This window comes from Eschrichtius robustus, chromosome 4, assembly GCF_028021215.1.
Source record: "Eschrichtius robustus isolate mEscRob2 chromosome 4, mEscRob2.pri, whole genome shotgun sequence".
In the NCBI taxonomy this organism is placed as follows: Eukaryota; Metazoa; Chordata; class Mammalia; order Artiodactyla; family Eschrichtiidae; genus Eschrichtius; species Eschrichtius robustus.
In genome coordinates, this window is record NC_090827.1 from 3,326,351 (window position 1) to 3,350,062 (window position 23,712).

Sequence of the window (23,712 nt, forward strand, 5' to 3'; positions counted from 1 at the left end):
TGAATAAGGCACTGTTTACAGAGGTGTGAGGCGGATGCAGGGAAACACAGCAGTGCAGTTCCTAGGGGTGGTAAGAGCAAAGGCCTCACCAGTCCTCAGCCTGGTCGAGGCGTGTGGCCCCGCTGCCTCGCAAAGTGATCACACCGGCGAGGGGTACGGGGGACAGATACTTCACACTCCTGCTGTCCCCTCCCTCCCACCTCTTGCTGGTACACCCTACTGGCTGAAGCTATTGAGAAGCCAGTGGCCAACCGGTCCACTGACGTTTTCCTTACAGGTCAGCCTACTGTGCAGAGACCAGAGTGGAAAAGGTGATGATCTGGAGGGACCGACAAAGTTTTCAACGGCCTTACATACAAACATACACACACACACACACACACACACATTTAAAAAAAATTTTATTTTATATGGAAGTAGAGTTGATTTACAATATTGTGTTAGTTTCAGGTGTACAGCATGGTGATTCACTTATACATATATATGTATCCACTCTTTTTTGGATTCTTTTCCCACATAGGTTATTACAGAATATTGAGTAGAGTTCCCTGTGCTCTACAGCAGGTCCTTGTTGATTACATATACACACAGTTAATATAATAGAAACAACCATGCGATTGAATATCCAGTAAATATTATTCTACATTACATACTACGTATATTGCCTAGAGGAAATTCAAAGGGACAGTGCGGCACAATGAAAGCTTTTGGAGGCAGGATAACTTGGATGTGAATCCCATGCTCTAATCTCAGTCACTCCCCTGTGCACATGCTTACCATGAGTAGGTCAAAGCAATTATATTTGCAGACTGGATGAATCACAGACCAATATTCTGCAACTTCCACTATATGTAAAACACGAACATTTGAATGAGTAGATCCAATTAAAATAGTGACATCATGACTATCAGCAGAATATAATTTAACTCATTTTTTTTTTAAAGTTCTGAAAGCTCTTTGGTATTTTGTAGTGAGTGCTTTGGGTTTGCAGTTATGAACATTCATGAGCACTGGATAATGTTAAAGATCTGCTTAACTGTTGATAGCAGGAAAAAAATCTCTGGTGAGTGGGACTAATTTTTTTTCCTGTAGTCAAGGAATTTCTGTCACTAACTAGGCCTTTAAGCCAACAGTTGGCTTCTAGTTTCTTTAATGGCAGCACATGACGATGATGGTGATGTTAACATCTGTGGGACACTATGTACTATGTGCTTCACACATATTAAGTCTAGAACTATGACTTAGGTACTACTGCCCCCATTTTACAGGTGAACAACCTGCAGCTCAGAGAGGATTATTAAAACAAGGTCACACTTCTAATAAGTGTTTAAGCCCATTTTCAAATTCCGGTCTGTCTGCTTCCTAACTTTGTCCTGATGGTTATAGAATATTGACTCCCAATAGATTGCTCTTCTGACCTACTGTTTTAATTCTGGATGAATATGCTTATGTTATTATTATACAGCTTACAGCAAGCTGTAATTGATTTCACAGTTATTTTGGATTATTTTTGTAATTGTTCTTATTTCTATTAGTTGAAATACGCATGTAATGTGTCATTGCTAGAATATTAATGGAACAACCATTATATTAAGAAAAAAGTTCCCTTTAAAATAAACAGTATTGACCTTCCCTGGTGACACAGTGGTTAAGAATCCGCTTGCCAATTCAGGGGACACGGGTTTGAGCCCTGGTCCGGGAAGATCCCACATGTCACGGAGCAACTAAGCTCAGCACCACAACTACTGAGCCTGTGCTCCAGAGCCCGCGAGCCACAACTACTGAAGCCCGCGTGCCTAGAGCCCGTGCTCCGCAACAAGAGAAGCCACAGCAATGAGAAGCGCGTGCGCCGCAACGAAGAGTAGCCCCCGCTCGCCGCAACTAGAGAAAGCCCACGCGCAGCAACGAAGACCCAACACAGCCAAATAAATAAATTAAATACATAAATAAATAAATTTTAAAAATAAAAATAAAATAAACATTATTTTCATCCACAAATTGAATACACTTCACTATTTAAAACAAAAAAATTGGGGTGAAATCCAGATGTTCTTTTTTTTTAAAAGATAACATATAAACAATAATAAATAAACAGTTTTCCTTTAATGAGTTTTTCTCTTAGGAGAGTGTTTCTAGGGGGATTCTTCTTTGTTTTTTAACCCGAACTTTGAGGTTTGTAATAGTTTTTATAAATTATTCTCATTACTTAATAAGCTTATATTCTATTTTAAGTGGCTATATTAGGAATGTATAATTGAACTTTTATTTTACAGTTTTAAAATTTATCAAAAAAATAATTTCCTTCATTAAAACTGACCTCATTAAACTCAAAAGACCCAAGTTCACTGCATGACTCATTTAGGACTTTATATTCAACCATGATGTGAAGAGATCTTTAATTACCTAGACAAAACCTCTTAAGTAACAGAGTGGTGGTTATTAACATCTGGGAGAAAGAAAAAAAAAAAAAAAACCCAGAGGCTCCAATTTAATGGAACAAAGCACCATCCTCTCAAATGCACGACTGAAACCGAGATATGCAAATGGTCTATTGTGGAGGCAAGCCGGTGGCACTTTCGTTTTCTTGTTCATTTTACAGAGGGGATGTGATCTGGAGTCTCAAGTCCACAGGTAAATGACGAGGCACAAAAGTATGTGAACGAAAGCAGAAGCCTGGTGAGATGGACCTTTCCAAGTTAAATCTAACCTTTGTTTTTAATTTTTGCTTCAAAAAATTAGAGAAAAAAAAAAAAACTAGAATGAACAGCATATGAATCACTTCTGTTAAATGAAGTCTTTGGTGTCTTACGTGTTTTATTTCATGATTCCTGTGCAGGAATCGTGAGGACCAGAGGATGCCCTGAAATCCCAGAACGGTGTCTGGCCTGGAGTGGGTCCCCAGTACATATTCTTTAGACAAATGAACTCCTGAGCAATCAGCCAGTGTCCGGGATAGAACACGATGATCCTGGACCTACATGAACTTCGTGATTTTCAGGGTGATGGGGCGGGGCGTTCACACTGGCCCTCCAATAGCCCCGCCCCAAATGCAAATAGTGTCCCAGTGGAGAAACTTTGGGGGATTCAGGGCTCTTCCCCTACTAAATGCCAATACCTGCAGTGAAGGTACTGAAGCTGGTCAGCACTTTATCTTAGGCTGAATGAATTTTCGAGAACCTTTCCAAGCCTGGCAATTTTTAGCAGAGGATGGATGGGGATGAGGTGAAGAAAGCGTGAGGGATCCATGGGTAGGACACCACGGGAGAGGCTGGCAGTAAAAAGACAAACCCTTCACTTTCCCTGCGGGGACACAGCCGGTCACAACACAACTCAAACAGGACCTTGTTACTAGATCAATATTTCCAATTGATAAACCAATTTGTCATCTAAAAGCCAAATGGATGCATTAAACATTGATTTTTCGTCAAGAAGACTTGGGATTTTTGTGGTTGCCCTTTGGTTGGTAAATTGGTTGGTTTTACCAGCCAGGGCTCTACCGTACATTTAAAGAACAAATTTGGGAATACTGAATTTCATTTTAGGCTCTGCTCTAATTTGATGTTCTATATAAGGAAGTGCCTGAAAATTGCCCCTGTTTCTATTTCTATGTCTCTATCTATCTATCCCTTTTTAAAAATTGGGAGATCATTGTAAATTTAGGTTTGGAGCCTACTTTTTTATTCTCGCTAAATACAATGTGAGCATATACTCATGTTAATAAACAACCTTGAAAATTTGATTTTAATAGCTGCATAGTATTCTATTGTATTGCTTTGGCATAATTTATTTAATAAGCCCTTTATTGCTGAATACTTAGATTGTTATCACTCTTTTTTTTTTTTGGCCGTGCTGCACTACTTGTGGCATCTTAGTTCCCAGACCAGGCATTGAACCTGGGCACTCCACCTCCCCTTCCCCCACAGTGAGAGCCCGAGTCCTAACCACTGGACCACCAGGGAATTCCCTGTTATCACTTTTTTATTACTATTGTAAACAGTGCTGCAAATAACTCTTGATTATTTCTTTTTTTTTGAATTTTTGAATTTTATTTTATTTATTTTTTTATACAGCAGGTCCTTATTAGTCATCCATTTTATACACATCAGTGTATACATGTCAATCCCAATCGCCGAATTCATCATGATTACTTCCTAATAATCAATTTGGAAATGAAATGATGAGTCAAGAAGAGCCTGAGATTCTAAGTGTATAGCATGCTAGAATCTTGATTTTCCCATCTCCTCCCGTCCTGTCCCCATTGAGACACGACACAGACAAGTAATGCACCTGGCTTACACGAGCACACTTGAAAAATTGTTCTTCTACTCTAATTGAGGAGAAAAAACCCTAAAGAAAAAAATCGAGTAGAAGGAAGGAGAATGTAAATCTGACAATTCACCTTTCCGCTGTGTGTGTGTGTGTGTGTGTGTGTGTGTGTGTGTGTGTGTGTGTGGTTTTGTATTTGGACCTTATGGGGGGAGGGATGACCAAATACGAGTTCGGAAAAGATGAAGGGTCTCAAGACCGGGAGTGGGAAGTTAAGAACGGTATTTGAAAAAAATAATATATATATAAAGTATCAGGGAGGGTGTGCATAGGTTTTATGCAAATACTACACCCTTTTATATAAGGAACTTGAGCATCCTCGGATTCTAGTATCTGCAGCAAGACAGGGCAAATTTGGAAGGACGAACTAGATATGCTGTTGGTTGAAAATTTTTACAATTATTTTTAAGCTCTATGTGCTTTCTCCTCTTTGAATTATCTGTGCAATTACTGTCCAATTTATTTTATTTAATAATACATTTATATAATTCATGTATATTAATAAATAAAACAATTAACAGGTTAAAAAAAAAGAATGGTATTTGGTGAAGTGCTGAAATATTATCTTCAAATAAAATACATACAATTTTAGTAAAAAAAATTTCAACTACATTTTCATAAATGAAATTAATCTGCTCGTAAGGAAAACTAGGTTTCAGGAACAATTCTGGCTGTGAATTGGCAGGTAAATAACTGATGCAGTTTCACAGTTGAAGCGCTTACCAGCTATGAAATGAAACTTGTGCATCTCCGTGACCCCACCCGCTTCCTGAAAGCATCATCAGAGCTGAATTTCTTGGCTCCTGGTATTTTAAGTTATATTCATATTTCTATTTAAATGTAGTCTTTTGATGCTTTTTAATCATCTGGGAGATGGATTCAAAATGGTACAATTTTCTCCTTTAAATTGTGTGCTTAACTCCTGTCAATGTTAATACATATTGTGTGTGCACATCAAAGTAAAACTATGAATAGACCATGCCTTGGGAGATGAAATGCTACAGATTTCACAGATACTGTCAGAAACTGCCTTCTTTCTTTCATATTTCATTAATTCAGCGGAGACCCTCATGTATGCTAAGTATAAATGATGGTGTCATTTTTTTGAGGTAAAAATGCGATATTCCCAGAGAAATCATCTTTTCTGAAGATTCATTAGACTTTGTTTAAAAGCATAGCTTTGAGAAGCAGTCATATTTTGAAAACATGTCAGTTTCCCATACTCATCATTCTTTTCAATTCTGGAAAAACGAATACTAGGACAAGTTGATTTTAATTAATATTCTCATCAATCTCTCCAGAGTGCATTGTAATTTCCATTACTTTTAAAGTGCTTCTGGAACCACAGGGGACAACATTCCCCAGTTTAACTACACAGTTACATACAAGTAAGTGCAGTAAATGTTACTATGGTATTTTGATTCTTTTTAATTTTTTATTTTTTTGGCCACACCATGTAGGATCTTACTTTCCTGACCAGGGATCGAACTTGCACCCCCTGCAGTGGAAGGGCAGAGTCTTAACCACTGGACCGCAAGGGAAATCTGGTATTTTGATTTAAGGAACTCGTTGAAGTTACTCAAAGCTGCTTGGTCAAAAAACTAAGGATTAGGTCCTGTCAATATGCTGTGTTTTATGAACTAGCTAGCTATCTACAAATTTAAGAAAACAAGTGAGGATGAATTATCTTTTGGTGTGGAATGAAGAGGTATGCTTAGAGGAGAGGTTCGATTACAAAAGTTTGTGCACTTTTTTTTTTTAGAAGGTTATCTCCCTTTTTAATTTATTTTTAATTAATTAATTTATTTTTGGCTGTGTTGGGTCTTCGTTGCTGTGTGCGGGCTTTCTCTAGTTGCGGCGAGCGGGGGCTACTCTTTGTTGCGGTGCATGGGCTTCTCAGTGTGGTGGCTTCTCCCGTCGCGGAGCATGGGCTCTAGGAGCACAGGCTCAGTAGTTGCGGCACGTGAGCTCAGTAGTTGTGGCTTGCGGGCTCTAGAGCGCAGGCTCAGTAGTTGTGGCACACGGGCTTAGTTGCTCCGCGGCATGTGGGATCTTCCCGGACCAGGGCTCGAACCCGTGTCCCCTGCACTGGCAGGCAGATTCTTTTTTAAAGAAATTCACGTTCTTTTATTTATTTATTTATTTATTTATGACTGTGTTGAGTCTTCGTTTCTGTGCGAGGGCTTTCTCTAGCTGCGGCAAGTGGGGACCACTCTTCATCACGGTGCGCGGGCCTCTCACCATCGCGGCCTCTCTTGTTGCGGAGCACAGGCTCCAGACGCGCAGGCTCAGTAATTGTGGCTCACGGGCCCAGTTGCTCCGTGGCATGTGGGATCTTCCCAGACCAGGGCTCGAACCCGTGTCCCCTGCATTGGCAGGCAGATTCTCAACCACTGCACCACCAGGGAAGCCCTGGCAGGCAGATTCTTAACCACTGCATCACCAGGGAAGCCCTGTGCACTATTTCTATAGGGGGTGGAGCAATCTTATAGTTTGGATATATGCAGGGCAAAGCTATCAAATGGATTTTGTGTTACAAAACTTCCTCATAGAAACCAGAACAATGCTTGACACCTGAGGTTAAACAGGGTTGAACTCACCCTGCATCTACCTTAAGACAACCCACCACTCATCCTGTCGTATAAGAAATTATATTTAGTCTTTTAAAAAGCATATATTTGAACTTAGACACTTTTTTGGCTGATATCACCTTCCCATTGTGGTCACCACACATCATTGTTCCTGGTTAGGTCAGGTGCCCCCAGATCATGCTGGGCTGTCTTTTCACAGACCCCGGTCACAGACCCTTAGAAATCCTAAACACCAGGAATGGATAAACAAGATGTGGTATATATACACAATGGAATATTACTCAGCCATAAAAAAGAATGAAATAATGCCATTTGCAGCAACATGGATGGACCTAGAGATTATCATAGTAAATGAAGTAAGCCAGACAGAGAAAGACAAATATCATATGATATCACTTACATGCAGAATCTAAAAAGATGACACAAATGAACTTATTTACAAAACAGAAATAGACTCACAGACATAGAAAACAAACTTATGATTACCAAAGGGGAAAGGTCAGGGGGAGGGATAAATTAGGAGTTAGGGATTAACAGATACACACTACTATATATAAAATAGATAATCTTGTACAGCACAGGGGACTATATTCAATATCTTGTAACAACCCATAAGGGAAAAATCTGAAAAAGAATAGATATATGCACATGTATAACTGAATCACTTTGCTGTACACTTGAAACTAACACAATGTTGAAAATCAACTATACCCCAATAGCAAATAAAAATTAAATTAAAAAAAAAAAGAAATCCTAAACACTGAAAAAAACCCAGTGCCTCATCCCCATATGCGATTCTAAACAACAGTAACAATAAAAAAACACTAATTTATAGGATAGAGTCCAACAAATTCTGATTTTCCTTCTGACACTTCTTCCTTTTTTCTTTCTTCTCTCCTTCCTTTTTTCTTTCTTCTCTCCTGTCTCCCTCCCTCCCTTCCTTTATTTTCCACTTTCTTTCTCTTGAATTCTTTCAAAATATATTTTTTAAAATGTCCCTGCTATGCTGGTGCCCTAAATATGTACTTGTTTCGTCTGTCTATTCCATTACTCAACACTCCCTACTAATGGACACACCTCTAAATGTCCTCAGTTTGCTGGAGCCCCTACAAACCATCTCTAGTGTAAATACCAGTAACATGTCTAAACGTCTCTGCTCACTCACATCATGAAGATGAGTCCACTGCTGCTCCTTTAGTCTCCCTTCAAAAGGAAAAGAAACCAAATGAAATGCATGACCCTGGTTGGAATCATTGGCAACAATAAAAAGGTATTTTAGGGGCAGTCGAAAGACTTTGAATATAGACCAAATTTTAGATATAATCAAATTAAATTTCTTAGGAATTATACTGGTATTGTGATTGCATAGGAAATGTGCTCATCAATAGGAAGTGTATGCTGAAATATTTAGGGGTTTACTGTCATGATGTTTGTAACTTGCAAATTGTTCAGCAAAAAAAAAAAATGTGTGTGTTATGTGTGTGTGTATATATATATATATATATATATAGAGAGAGAGAGAGAGAGAGAGAGAGACAGAGGAAGAGAAAGACAAAGACAGAGATAGAGATAGAGAGAAAATTCAAAATGTGACAAAAATGTGGTAAAATATGTACTGTTTTTTCAACTTTTCCGTATGGGAGAAACCACATAATCACTAAAACTAAAATGCCAAGAATCTAAAGAAACACAGTTGATATTATATGGAGCTAGTATTTGGGGTTTTTCCATAGTCTGTAAGATAGCTGGAGGACTATAGCTTTGATTCATTAGATTCATCAAAGAAATCTAAGCTTTAAAGATCATTTCAGTCATTTTAAGTCATTTAGAGAAACGGATTTAGGCACACACACACATAAAGACCTGAGTTCAGTCAGCCCTAGAAGTCACTGGCCAAATGCCCATTGCTTTCTGAGGAAGTCCAGCCCTTTAAAAGCCAGCTAACTGGTTTCTTTTGATGAATTTCTTCTACAACATCAGCTTTCTAGGAGCTCAGAAACTGCTAGGAATCAATAAAGCAATATTTCTTATTCTCTCCCAATCAATAAAATATAGTTTCTTCCTTTATTCATCCAATTACTAAAAATTTAGTGATGGCCTGCTCTGAGCCAGGGCCAGTGTTGTGGTCAGAACACACACAAAATACATGGACTCTGTCCTCAAGGAGTTCAGGGTCACCTGGAGAGGCAGCCGTATAACACATGATTATAGAATAATGTAAGAAGTATCGTTAAGTATGGTACATACAAGCTGCTTTGGGAGCACAGAGTGAGAAGTCCTACACTACCTGCTGTGTGTGGGGAGGAGCGGTGAGGAATCAGGGGATAATGATACAATAATAAACAATGATGGTAACAGCAACAAGAACAATAATAGTGGTCCTAGACCAGGAGAGTCCTAACTATAACAGCTATACTTAAGCAGGGGTAAAGGAGAGTGGGCTTGGCAGAAGTCAAACAAATTACCAGTAGGAAAGGTGCCTGGACATAGCAATACAAATCTCGGAGAAAATACTTTAACAGATCTGCCCGGCTGAAGCATTTTGCCAGTGGCCATAAACTCCCTTCCCAGGTGCTTGGCCCCTGTTATCTAGCTAATATTGTCTCCATTTAAATAGGCCCTGAAGCTCATGGGAGGCATGTGAGTTGCCTCTGGGCAAGCAGCTGGTATGTAGCAAGACAGAATCTAGGTTAGGACGCATGCGTCTTGGACACTTGTTTCATCTTGCTATGTAACATCACCTGCCCGCAGACCTGTGCTTAGGAAGGCCTTGAAGAGGAGTAAGAATTTTGCGGGTGAACCTTGAAGGGAAGAGACTTCTGGGCAAGAGGTGAATACACAAGGCATTGAGGAATTAAGAGAGTCTGGCAAATCCTTGTAGACCCTATTGTTAGGAACGATTGGAATAGAAGTTATGTGGGTGGAAAGTGGTGGAGGAGAAAACTTGACAGGGCTCTGGAGTAAGAAACAAGGGGCTTATATCTTATGGAGTAAGTGTTAGAAAGCCACTGAAGGAAGGGCTTTCAGCTTTGGGATTATACGATCGATTTGCCTTTTTCAAAGATCCTTCTGTGCAAAGGCCCAGGCAGTTTCTAACAGGAGGGGAGCCAGCCAGGCGGAAGAGCCAGGCACTGGCTAGGTACACACCGAAAGATGGGGCCTGCACTTTGGAGGCAGCTGCAGGGTAAAGAGGTCCTACCCTTGCCTGCCTTCTCTATACAACTTATGGTCCTTCTTTCAACATGACTAATTGTAATGTCTTTTCATCATTCTCATAAATAGCATCACGGCAACATGTTCTTTTAAAAAATGTTGAACAGGTATCACTTTTGCAAATGGTGCTAGGGAAGCAATAGTTTCCTCTGCTAATTGCGTGGGAATACTCTGAAATTCCCTTGCTGCTCCTTCAGAGGCATTGTGTGTGCGTGTGCGTGTGTGTGTGTGTGTGTGTGTGTGTGTGTATGTGCACGCGCAGGGGGAGGGATCGGAGACAGGAGATAAGGTTCGGGGGAAAGAGTGCCCAGACTAGGTCAATGGCAGTAAAGGGGTAGGGGGGATTGCACTGCGTTGCGATTCAACATAATTTAACGAGTGAGTCGACATTTTTTTTGGCTGCACCATGCGGCTTGTGGGATCTTAGTTCCCCGACCAGGGATAGAACCCACTGCTTAGCGGTGAAAGCATGGAGTCCTAACCACTGGACTGCCAGGGAATTCCCTGATTCAACATAATTTTAAGGATTGAACTCAGGGACTGAAAGTGAGAAAGTGAATCAAAGATGACGCCTGGTTTTGCCTGAGCAACTAGGTGTATGGTTATGTCATTCTCCAAGATATGGATACATCTGGAGAGAGATTTCAGAGGAAAGATACTGAGTTCGAATTTGAACGTGTCAATTTTGCATATGGATGCTCAGTTTGTTGAAAAGGCCCCTTTCTCCACGGAATTACCTTTGCCCCTTTGTCAAAAATCAGTTGATTATATTTTTGCAGGTCTATTTCTGGTTTTTCTATTGTGTTCCATTGGTCTATGTGTCTATCCTTTGCCTTGATGAATGTTGCTTTGTAAGTTGCTTTTTAATGTTGCTTTTTAAGTCTTAAAATTGGGTAGTGTGAGTCCTTCAACTTTGGTCTTTTTTCATCAGAAGTGTTTTGCTTTTCCGTATGAATTTTGGAATCAGATTGTCAATAACTACAAAAAAGCTTGCTGAGATTTTGACTGGCATTGCACGGATTCAATAAAGTAAGTGGGGAAACACTGACATCTTAATATTGAGTCTTCTGATTTATGAACATGGTATTCCTATTTTACTTAGACATTTTCGATTTCTTGTATCAGAGTTTTTGCAGTTTTCTGCATACAGCTCTGGTATGTAGCCCTAAGTACTTCATTTGTTTTTATTGGCCATGCCTATTTTGAGGTATCTGTGTACGTCTTTATGCAGATGTCCTGTGGGCAAGCCTGGAGGTCTGGGGCACTGTCTGGGTTGGAATTCAGGTTTGGTATCATCACATTTGTCATGAATGTCACATTTCCCAGGGACAGAAGAAAATAGGGCTGAGGATTAAAAGCCATCTTAATTACCATCAAATGGTTAATTCTGGTTCTTGTTCTAAGTTTAAGAAGTAAATCAGGGAAGATCTGAGAACCCCACAATGAGGGCTGAACACGTGTGCTTCGGCACCAGAGAGCGTGTGTTTAGCTCCTGGCTCTGGGACCTCAAGTCTCAGCTCCCACTAATTGTAAAGCATGTATGGTAACAGTGCCCACCTCATAGGGTCATTGGAAAATTGATTACGACGGTGCATCTGGAGGGCACAGAACAGTGCTTGGCATGGCGAGCACTCAATACCTGTCAGCCACTGTTATTAGTTACATAAGTGAATTGCCAGGAGCCCATCTGGGGAAATGCCTTGGAAAAAACTTAATGGTCTTTGAGAGTCCTAGCATTGTTAGGTAATGACTATTGATCTTCACAAGAAAAGATGGGATTCACTGCTTGTGTTAATTTTTCTTGCACAATATACGCCCAGGACTCAGTGCCCCCCTCCCGACGGTGAACTGCACATGAGAAAGAATATATAGCATCTGAAATTTCCTGCTGAAAGCTCTTTGTTTAGAAACCAGGGCTGCCAGTGCCTTTTGATTTGTGTTTCCAACATTTCCCAAATTAAGCATGAGAGTTGTGACTGGATATTGCCATGGACTCACAATTTCTTTCTGAAAGAAAACAAGGAAAGTGGTCAGAACTCATATCCTGCTTCCTATCCCTCCCTACCACCAGTGGTTGCCTAGCCTTGTTCACAGAGGTTACTGACCTGGTTTAGTCAGTCTCCGGCTTTGCGTGAGTTGGCCCAACCTTGGACCCAGAGTCCTTCAAAAGAATCCCACTTCTGGGCAAGGACAGAAATCGTGTAGTGACAACTGGATGGTCTGGACATTGTTTGGCACTTTGTTTGACCAGGGGTAGGGGTGGGGAGAAAGAACTGAAACCCTTTCAGAAAGTCTTTATTTTCTCCAATTCCCATTTCATTGTGTTTAAAAGAAAGGTGAAAGGAATATCTTGGCCAGCAAAAGGAAGGCACTCGAATATGGACAGGTCCCAGGAAAGAGACGCACAGCTAAATTTGCATCTGACGTAGTAGCATAGACTGCAGATGCTTTAATCACACAAAGAGCTAAACAGGTGCTCTGCTGAGATCTCTTGTAGTATTATTGTCGGGAGAAAAGCAATTGGCCTAGGACCCAGGGCCAGTGCTGCTGCTATTATTTGTTCTAAAAATTCTGCAGTGCTTCTGTGTTCACAAATTGCCATAGATCTTGATGGAAGTTGTCTTAAACTGCAGAAAGCATGTCTTGAATGTGTGTGTATGTGTTTAACATCACCATAAAGATAAATGGGTGGAAGAAATGCTTCAAGTTAAGTTTGCACAGATTCTACTCGGTTACCAGCTTGTAACCCTGCCACTAACCTTGGGTGGAGACCACGGAGAGCTCCTGGAGCATCATTCTTTGGCCCACGATGGGCCACGTAAGGCACAGGTTGATTTGATCTGAAAACTTGTTAAAAATATGCGAATTGCAACTGTCACAAACATACCACTTGGGAATGTAAATTGGTGGAGCCACTATGGAAAACGGTATGGAGGTTCCCTAAAAAACTAATAATAGGGGCTTCCCTGGTGGCGCAGTGGTTGAGAATCCGTCTGCCAATGCAGGGGACACGGGTTCGAGCCCTGGTCCGGGAAGATCCCGCATGCTGCGGAGCGACTAAGCCCGTGTGCCACAACTACAGAGCCTGTGCTCTGGAGCCCGCGAGCCACAACTACTGAGCCCGCGTGCCGCAACTACTGAAGCCCACGCGCCTAGAGCCCGTGCTCTGCAACGAGAGAAGGCACCGCAATGAGAAGCCCGTGCACAGCAACGAAGACCCAACACAGCCAAAAATAAATCAATAAAATAAATAAATTTATATAATTAAAAAAACTAATAATAGAGTTACCATATGATACTGCAATCCTACTCCTGGGAATATATCAGGAGAAAACTATAATTCAGAAAGAAACATGCACCCCAATGCTTATAGCAGCACTATTCACAATAGCCAAGACATGGAAGCAACCTAAGTGTCCATCAGCAGATGAATGGATAAAGAAGATGTGGTACATATATACAATGGGATATTTCTCAGCCACAAAAAGAATGAAATAATGCCATTTGCAGCAAGATGGATGGACCTAGAGATTATCATACTAAGTGAAGTAAGTCAGACAAAGACAAATACCATATGGTATCACTTATATGTGGAACCTAAAATAAGGCACAAATGAACTTATCTATGAAACAGACTCACAGACCTAGAGAACAGACTTGTGGTTGTCAAGGGGGAGGGGCTGGGGGACTTGGAGTTTGGGATTAGCAGATGCAAACTATTATATATAGAATGGATAAACAACAAGGTCCTACTGTATAGCACAGGGAACTATATGCAATATCCTGTGATAAACCATAGTGGAAAAGAATATGTATATGTATAACTGAATCACTTTGCTGTACAGCAGAAATTAACACATTGTAAATCAACTACACTTCAATAAAATACATTAAAAAAAAATACCACTGTGAATTTTAGTCTGTAATTAAACTGGATCTCTGGTTCATTTGATTTGTTTATACATATTGTTTAGATTTAGTCGTTGGAGTGCTAGGTGCAGATTTACACATGTTCATATTTGGAATCAATAATTCTGACACAAAAAATGGGACAATAAAAAAATGGGACAATAACACATGGATTAGTAGATGGCAATCATCCCTTGCTTTTTGAAATGGACATAAACCTGGCAATAGATTCAATATTTGTAAGAGTCAATTCTGGTTTTTCATTTATTTGATAAAAGCAGAGATGCCATCAGACCTGGGTTTGATGCGCCTGACAAGCAGCTCCTATTCTGCCCTGTGGAACACGGAAGGCTTTCTTTCTGGAGACAGCAGCCCTGCCTAGCTCTGCCAGCACTCTTAGCCTTGCGAAAATGCTGATCATCCCCAGCTAGGAACCACTGCCCCAGATAAAACATTATTTACCTTTGAGGCTCTGGGCTACTTGCTATAAGTAATTAAAGTTTATTTACTAAAATAGACTAAATAAAAGAACTATCTCTAAGTTCAAAATTCTGTATGTAAAGTCAATTAGGCCACTATATTTTTAACCTAAAATCTTTCTTTCCTAGAAATTTGAAGGGCCATACAAATATTCTTTGACTAAAGCTATTCCTTTAAGGGGAAGGGAGAGATGAGAAAGAGTATTTACTTTTTAAAGTAAAAAAAAATTTTTTTTGGCTGCACCGCACAGCTTGTACGTGGGGTCTCAGTTCCCCGACCGGGCGGGGATTGAACCCAGGCCCTCGGCAGTGAGAGCGCAGAGTCCTAACCACTGGGCCGCCAGGGAATTCCTGAATATTTACTTTCATAAATCCTGTTTTGAGTCATTGTCATAGTAACCTAGCAAGGAAGATATTTTTAAACTATATTTTACAAAGGTAGAAACTAACGTTCAGAGAGGTTAAGCTCTTTCCTTAAGGTCACAGAGCTCACGTCTGTCAGAAAAGGCTTTCAAATTCAAGGTTGTGTGACAGTAGATTCTAAGGTTTTCCCACTATATCATATATTCCACTCTGCCCTTATAAAGCTGCATTTTATTGACTCCACTGGGAAAAAGATGACATTTTTTTTCCCCCTGCAGCAACGTGATAAAGTTCTGTTAGTCCAATCACTTCTATGCTATCTTCTGTGTCAACAGCCCTGTCTCTGAGGCACCCAACCAGGTTTGGGTGGAGTACTGTGAGTTTGCTCCGGTCTTTACCCTGATTTAATTACCTTCGGATTCTTACAGACAGCTATGATGCCACAGGCTCATTCCTCGTAGGTGAGGTAAGCACGAGACGGAACCAAACTCAGTTTTACATGTCTCACCAGCACTTATCACTGGTCATACTTATGTGATAAGTAAAATGTTCATATAAGAAGAACACTGAGGATGGCCAGGACCATCGTGATGTGCCTCTCCAGGGCTTGGAAGGTTCTCTTCTGAGCGATATCTCACCTATTATCTTTACTGCTTCTTGTATCAGATCCCAGCCAATGGTCAGAGTTTTTTTTGTTTTTAGTTTTGTCTTGTTTTTTGCCATTTACTGGTGCTTTCCTCTTTCAGGTCTCTAACTTGATATATCTTCATATTGAAGGTTTCCTCCTTCAACCCCCCATAAGGGCAATGTGCTCCCGGCTCCCCCCCTCCCCACCCCGGACTTCCCTCCTTTAAATTTTTGTGTTGCAAAATAATGCACCTTCTGATAGTTAAAACTAACATACAATGCAACAAAATAGCCTCCTTTTCCAAACCGGCCCTTAGTGCATGTTTCCCACGCCCTTGTTTGCCCTTCACTTCCTTTGCCTAATTTAGATTTGCAAGCTCAACGCACAGACTCTCTGTCTTTGTTTATGTACATATGGTGTCTAGCACTAGTCTTGGGTTTAACAAATATTAAATAATCATGACTTCAGAATGATTGTTAGTATTGGTGTTTAAGAAAATCACAGCTGGTGAAGAATACTGCTTTTTTTTTTTCCCCCTCACAGACCTTATCTGATTTTGTAGCTCTTATAGCAGACAGCTGTATTATAGCACACTTGCTTTCCCCTTGAATACCACTTGGAGACCAGAGCTGGTGATAATTGTAGCTGCTTTTCTTCATTGGAACACATTTACAAATTCTGCACTGCATACCAGTGTGCTTGTGGATGTAATTTCAGTTGTGTGTAACCACTTTAACATAACTGGAGAAACCCAGATACAATTTTATACAATGTTCCATTGTGCATGTTTGAAATGGAAGGCTTTTTTTCTCTCTGCATAATTAATTTAAGTATTCATGATATCCAGTATGGGCTTTTAAAATCTATGCATTAAACACTCATTGACTGTGTGGTGGCAATTACATTGTTAGGTTTTGAACTGAAGTCCTTAATTTTACCTATCTTCAGACTTAAAACAAACAAACAAAACAAAAAAACCCCCCTGAATCTGCATACTTTACCTAAACCCTTTTAGAGGTCTCCTTAAAACTGGCAGACTGATTTTGCACTACAGTTCCACAGGGCGGTTCATAAAAATAAATGCCAAACAGTAGGCAACAACAGAAGGAATTGACAGCGGATCAAGAGTTTAACAAAGCATTTCCTTTAAGAAATGTCAGCATCAGCTTTCTCACAATCAGGAAATAAAGAAGGCTGTGCTTTCCCACTGGTCCAATAGCCCAAACGCAAACACATCAGCAGAAGAAAGTGGTTACGTCAGGGTGCGGGATGCAATCGTGTAACCGGATAAAACAGTTTTATTTGTTAGCTCGAATATATATTTCTGATTTATATTTTTATTTAGTTTTGTGGCCAAGGCAGAACCAAGGTCATAATATTGATAAATTAGGAAAAAATGGTTTCTTCTTTTAGAATCAAGTCCAAAATATCTACACGTCGAGCTGACATCTACATTAGCATCGTTCTTACTCATGTGACAGCATCTGCAGCTCTGAATTTATTAGGATTCCTATAAAATCAAACCTAAGGGTCTGAGTCTAATTGTGTATTGGATACACTTCATCTAACTTGTTTCATGAGCTCTCTGCTATGTACACACCCGTCTCTCCCTGGGCTCTGTAACTGTATTCTCCACCAGGGACTCTGGAACGCTATTTGCAGGTAGATACAATGTTTCCTACTGGAGTGTGCTCTGGTGAAAGCGATACAGTGTCTAAACTATAGCCTTCCACTCTCCTGAGGTTCAAGTAACTGCAAAACAGTGTGAATAAAAATGGTCTGGGAGGAGTGGGATTCACGGGAGGAACACCTTTACTAGAATTCAACCCCTCTCAGCTCTAAACCTTGCTTCCAGACAGTTGTAACAGCTGGACAAGATGGTAACGAGAGGGATCTCTTGTCTTAGAACAGTGCAGCTTCCTGGATCCTAGCGCCCTGGCCGTTCTCCTAGATGAGGTGAGTGAATTAGGCAAATGCCTGGCACACAGAGTCAGCTCCCACGAGGCCAGGAAACGGAGCATGCTTGTCTTATCCACCATTGGTACTCCAAACACAGAGATCAGTACCTAGTACACAGCATGCAATAAATATCAATATTTATTGACTGAAGAGTGAACGTTCAAGGTGTTTTTTTGAACAAAATGACTATAGATAGATAGATGGAGATGTATCAATATTACTCTTATGTTGTAGCTGGACGCACAGGAATTTAAAAAAAATATCTACTCACTTTAAAAGATGACAGTAAACACCTAACCTATATAATATATTTAGAGATGTATTAATATTAGGTTTTACTGTTGGAATCATCAAGGCTTTTTGAAGTTACAAGTCGAATGGTATTAAGGCCAGAACTTGAAATGCATTTCTAGACTTAAAACCCAGTGTTCTGTCTCTCTATCCCCTAATGACTTTCTAGATAATATGACAGCTGTAGAAACAGAACAAAGAAACTCTCATCTTTATACGTGCCTTTATGAAGCAGCATAATAAATGGCTTACTTTATGGTTATTGGAGCAGTTTGGTTTAGGCTAATTGGCAAACTGGCAGGTCTGTGTCTAATTCTGTCACCCATGGTGTACGCAGCATACTGTTGGTGCTCAAATGTTGTTTTTTTCTTTAACATCTTTATTGGAGTATGATTGCTTTACGATGGTGTGTTAGTTTCTGCTTTATAACAAACTGAATCAGTTATACATATACATATGTTCCCATATCTCTTCCCTCTTCAAATGTTAATAAAAAAATAAAAAATGTAAAAAAAAAATCTACTCACTTTAAAAGATGACTGTAAACACCTAACCTATATAATATATTTTATTATATAAAATATTATAAAACAAAGCAATGCATGCCAAGTATCAGGTGTCCTAGATGCCGAATGGCATTATTAACGTACTTACATAAGTAGATTATAAATAGTGGGAAAATTAACTGAATTATTAATTGAAATTAAATGATAGCTTAGAGGTTGACAGCGAGTTAGTCGTTTTGTTGGTGGATATGACATACTATTAGGCCTCACCTGAGGTCGCTGGGGCAATTCAGTATCACAGCAGAGCACTCAGAAGAAAAAGAGCTGGATTTGCATCTGTAATTCACAGCTTTCCAGCTGTGCGGCCTGGGTGAGTTGAGTTCCTGCCCACTGCCTAGGCTTTGAGGGGCCCTGCTCCGGCTTCACCCTCCCCATGGGACAAGGAATTCCATGCTTTCTGAACACCTTGGGCCCTGGAACTGACTGCCCTGCCACTTCCAGGCCTGACTGTCCAAGGCTGGACTAACGCTGGAGGAATCACCAGGGGGTAGCTTTTGTGAGGGGTACGGTGTGCCGGCTAGGGTGTCCTCGCGTGGACAAGCCTTTTTGTAATACGTGATGGAGCAGAGATGGGAAGAAAATGGGCTGTGAGTTTCAGGCCAGAAGCCAGTAGTCACTGCCACACTGTGTTCCAGTTAATTTACAGCTTTAGGAATTTACTGTGGGGTCTACATTAGCTGGCCCTGGGCCCTTCCAAACTTCCAGGCAGGCCTGGAACTAGGGCAAGTCACATAACCTATTTTAGTCTTAGTTGCCTCATCTGTAAACAGGATGATAGTAACTGTTCCACTGACCTCAAAGGGTTGGGATGATGAGGATGATCTTAAAAATAACTACCGTTTGTTGAGCACATACCGTGGTTCAAGCACTTTACAAGTCACTGTCACGTTGCATGGATTCTATTGGATCCTCGAAAATCTTCAGGGTATGCCATTTTTATCTGCTTTTAAAAGAAGAGAAAACAGGCTCAGAGAGGTTAAGGTTCTCTCCTATCCTTCCCTTCCCCATTAGAGATAATGTGTGTATCAGTTTCATACACATACAAGGTAACACTATAGTTGTTCATTCATTTACATCACTTTGGGGGAATGCAGCAGTGAACAAAAGGAACAAAAAAATCACTGACGTCAGAAGCTTACATTATGGTGGAGGGAAACAATAAATAAATCAAGTAAGTAAAATCCGTCGTATGTCAGATGGTGGTAAGCAAAGCAAGGAAGAGGGCTAGGGCATGTGGAGATACAGGGAAAGTGACATTTGAATAAAGATATGAAGGAGGGGAGGGAACACCATTCTAGGTTTGGTTTGGTTTTGTTTTCTGGTGGCCTAGGGGAGTGGGTCACTAATTCAGGTGGCAGCGGAACAGCAGAGGGAAAGGCCATGAGACTGTGGCTTGCTTCCTGTGTTCCAGATGCAGCACGGAGGCCAGTGCGGCTGGGAAATGAGCAGGGGGTAGAATAGTAGGAGATGAGGTCAGAGAGATAAAGGGGGCGGGGGTGGGGAGGGAAGGAGAACCAGGTCTATAGGTCATTTAGGCCATGATGAATAAGGACCTTGGCTTTCACCTTAGAAGTGATGGGGAGCTAGTGGACTTTTTGTTGTTGTTGTTAGCAAAGAAACGACATGAGCTGGAGTGAAAAGACTCACCCCGACTCCCTCGGTGCTGGAGGCAAGGGCAGAAAGAGGCCAGGTAAGTGGTTACTGCAAAGCTCAGGCAAAAGATGCTGCTGGCATGGACCAAGGTCATGGCCGTTGAGGTGGTGGGTAGAGGTTAGATTCCAGATACGGTACTCTGAAGCTTGAGCTGACAGGTTTGCTGAAACCCGGGGCAGGGGGGCGCGGTAAGAGAAAGGAAAGAGTCAAGAAAGACGCCAAGGCTCTTCACCTGGGCAAGGGGTGACAGAGGTAGGTGCCATTAGCAGGAATGTGGAAGTCTGTGGGCGGGGCATGTCTGGGGCAGGAGATCTGGAGCCTGGTTTGCGCAGGTGAATTCTGAGATGTCTACTGGGCACCAGATGGAGATGTCAGGTATGTTTTTTCACTTCATTGGATCTGACTTTTCTTCTCCTCTCTCTTCACAGAGCTGTAATGGCACTTATTCAAGGTGGTGGTAGTCTAGGTCATAAAGAATTGGATGCTGGGTTTCAACTAAGGGGTTTGAGAGAAATATGGGGAAGCAGTTGGAGCACAGGGAGCACAGGGTAACATCAAGGGTCTAGAGAGATAATTTGTAACTCAGATTGTTTCAGGAGGTTCGGCCAGGACGGTCCCTTCTCTGGGAAGCCACACAATCTGTTTAATGCCACACAGGTGACTTTAGGACCCTGAAACGTTCGTTCATAACCTATTCCAAGTGTTTACAATAAACTAGATGTCGAAAAAGTTATGTTTGAAAATTTGAAAAGTGTTCAACGTGGTAGGTCCTGAAAGTAGCAATCCTCCTGTGAGTGCGGCCTCCATGGAGACAGCAAAGCACGAACTTGACGCGGGTGGGGAAGGGGAGCCAGATGAAACTCAAGCTCTAGGACCAGGACTCCAGAGCTGTTCCCGCTGCTTGGCTGGCCTTACACACCTCGACCTGGCTCGGGGGTGGGCGTGTGAGGGGGGAGGACGCAGCAGGATTGGTGACATATTAAAGGGCTCTGTCCTGGTGCCTCTGCACCAAGTGAGTCCGGGTCGGACCCGGGGTCTGGACGTTTACCCGGCTCGTGCCAAGCCACATGTGCCAGTGTTTCTGCTTATGTCACAGAACTTGCTGTCCGGGTCTCACCTTTAAATCTGGAGTGTTCGCCCGTCTGGGGGTGGTGTTTGGTCTAGGGTGGAACTGGCACGTTTCCAGCTCCCTCGTTTCGTGGCCACTTAAGTGTCTGAAGGTGCCCGGTCAGCACGGGAGGCAGGAGAGGAACGCTGTCCCTGCAGCAAGTTAAGGATAAGCCAAATAAATCCCTAGAGGACTGATCGCCTCTGGAGCGACTCGGAGCCAACCCCTGGGTTCAAAACGACTGCCCAGGGCGGCCCGAGCTGCGGGCCGGGCTTCTGTTCCGGGTCGACGTGCCGCCCCGGCGGCCGAGGCCTGGCGCCAGGGCCAGTCTGGAGGGGCGACGCGACGCGGCAGGCCCCCGGGGACGCGCGTGGGGTGTGGACAGGCGGCGCGGCGTGAGCCGCCGGAGGGGAGGCTGCGCCCTCGGCCCGGCCGCCGGGGCGCGCCGCCTCCCCGGGGCCAGGTGGTGCGAGGCCCCCTCCAGCCCGGCCCGGGCGCGGCGGTCCCCGGCGACCCGGCGCACGGCTCACCTGGGCCGCCGAAGCTGCCGCTCCGGAGCGAGGGCGCGGCCGGCGGGCGGACGGGCGGCGCGGGGGCGGGACCCGGCGCCGGACGCCCCGCCCCCGCCGACGCGGCGCGCGCCCAGTGGCCGCCGGCCCGTCACTCGCTCTTCACCATGGTTGCAGCACAAAGCGCCCGGCCCCGGAGGCCGCTTCCTCCCTGAGCGCGGCGGGGCGGCGCGGGGGCGCAGGAGGAGGAAGAGGCGGGGAAGAGGAGGGGAGTCGCCACTTCCCAAACACTCTCCGGGGGGCTGTGCGCGACGCCCGCCGCCAGGAGTCCGGACCCGGTGCCCGCGGCCCCTTCCCTCCGCGCCCGCAGCCCGGGAACAAAGTTGCCGAGAGCCAGCGGGCCGAGCGCGCAGCCGGGGACGCTCTGGCCGCTCCGCGCGCGCAGATGGGGGGCGGCGGCGGAGCGCACGGCGGCGGCGGGGCGGCCCGAGGGGAAGCAGCAGCCGTCGGGGGGCTCGGCCGAGCGCAGTAGACGGAGCCCCGGCGCGGCGGCGGGGACGGCGGCCGAGGCGACCCGGCTTCGCAGCGCCCGGACCTGAGCCCGTCCTCGGACGGCGGCCGCGGCGCCCCCGAGTGCTTCCCGGAGCCCCCGAGAGGAGGGGGCGGCCCTGCGCGCGGAGGAGCGCGAGGCCCGTGCGCCCCAGCCAACCCCTCCCCGCCGCTCGAACTCCCTAAAAATAACTCAGGCCGGCGGGGGCCGGGAGGAGCCGCCGCCGTCCCCGAGAGGAGCCGGGGAGGCGTGTCGAGCCCGGGCCCGTGGGGAGCCTTCCCAGCCGCGCGGCGCGGGGGAGGCGGAGGAAGCGGGAGCTCCCGGCAGCCGGGCGCCGCGGGGACCCTCGGGCCTCGCGCGCCCCCCGCCCCGCCGCCGCCGCGGTTTGGCTGGTTGGCTCGAGGCGGGCGGAGCGCGCAGGGCGGAGGCGGCGGCGGCGGCGGCGGCGGCGCTGGGCCGGGAGGCGGCGGCCGAGGGCGCGGAGCGGCCCCGGCCCGGGCTGCGGGGGGAGATGGCGTCCTACGTGGATAACAGCTTCCGCCAGGCGGTGATGAAGAACCCGGCCGAGAGGACCCCCCAGGTGAGCCCCGCGTCGGCTGCGCGCTCCCTGCCCACGCCTTTCGCCCCGCGCGCCCGCGCTTCGCGTTGGGTCCCCAGCTTCCAGGGGCTTCGCGTCTCCGCGTCTCCCCTGGACGTCCTGGCGTTGTTTTCTCCTCCCCTGGATCTTCTCCTTTTCGCCGCCCTCCCCGTACCGACCTGCTCCTGCGATTGCCCCGCGGGGCAGGGAGGTCTCTCCCGAGCGTCCCCTCTTCCCAGCCGCGCGCCGGGCCCGGGAGCCTCTCGGGGCGGGGGCCGGGGGGCAGTCACCTCCCCTCGGCCGGCCCCTCCTGCCCCCCGCCCCGGCCGCAGGCGCCCTTCCTCCCCGTGCTTGTGGCCCCTCGTACCTTCAGAGTTCTTCGGCGTTTGCAGAGGTGTAGGAGGAAACTTGCAGGGCTCTGCGGAACGCGAACCCGTGGTGGCCTTCTAAAGTAAAACGTTGAGATGTTTGTATGTTTACTATTTTCTTTTCTTTTCTTTCTTTCTTTTTTTTTTTTTTTGGAAAAGTGATGCCGCTTTGCAAGGAAGAGGTTGCGGTGGGGGGGGGGGGAAGTTGAATAGCTAGGTTAGTGCTTTTAGTTTCAACTGCAGACAGAACTGCAGAGCAGGCATATTCAGATAGAGCCCCGGGAAGGGCACCCCGCGGTTTCTTTTGGTGTTGCACAACCTTGTCAAAATTAGATAAGTTTGTTAACCTTTATACGTTCGTTTACCTTCAGGCTTATTTTTCTCTGGCTTTAAGTGGAGGAATTGCTGATGGTGGTGGATCTGGTCGTCTCAAGTTGGACTAGAGAGGGGGAAATTTTATAAAAATGTGGTGGTTTGATTTTTTTTGCTTTTCGCTGCTGACTGGGTAATGACGCATGCTCCTAAGCGTTGGGATGGTGACTACAGGGGATCCTGCTGCCAGCCGTCTTAAGACAAATAAGCCCTCCTGATCCTTGGGCCCATCAGACATTTAGGATCTAAT

The 23,712-nt window shown here is 44.3% G+C and overlaps 1 protein-coding gene and 1 long non-coding RNA gene across 4 annotated transcripts in view; one reads left to right on the forward strand and one right to left on the reverse strand.

Annotated features, from left to right (window-relative positions):
• The window catches only part of LOC137763944 (uncharacterized), a 47,231-nt gene extending 24,260 nt beyond the window's left edge, over positions 1–22,971 (reverse strand). The window contains exons 1-4 of one of the 2 annotated variants that reach the window (XR_011073872.1): positions 22,902–22,971; positions 21,096–21,238; positions 19,181–19,265; positions 11,952–12,137 (exon numbers count right to left, since the gene is read on the reverse strand). This is a non-coding gene — a long non-coding RNA (uncharacterized lncRNA). Of the gene's footprint in view, positions 1–11,951; positions 12,138–19,180; positions 19,266–21,095; positions 21,239–22,901 lie in introns of those variants that run through there. The other variant, XR_011073873.1, reaches the window with a different exon arrangement.
• Positions 22,597–23,712, forward strand: part of RAPGEF2 (Rap guanine nucleotide exchange factor 2) — a 247,726-nt gene continuing 246,610 nt past the window's right edge. For both annotated transcript variants that reach the window (XM_068542403.1, XM_068542404.1), the window contains exon 1: positions 22,597–22,725. In XM_068542403.1, coding sequence (XP_068398504.1) covers positions 22,657–22,725 — 69 coding nt within the window. In that variant the 5' untranslated portion in view covers positions 22,597–22,656. The remainder of the gene's footprint in view (positions 22,726–23,712) is intronic.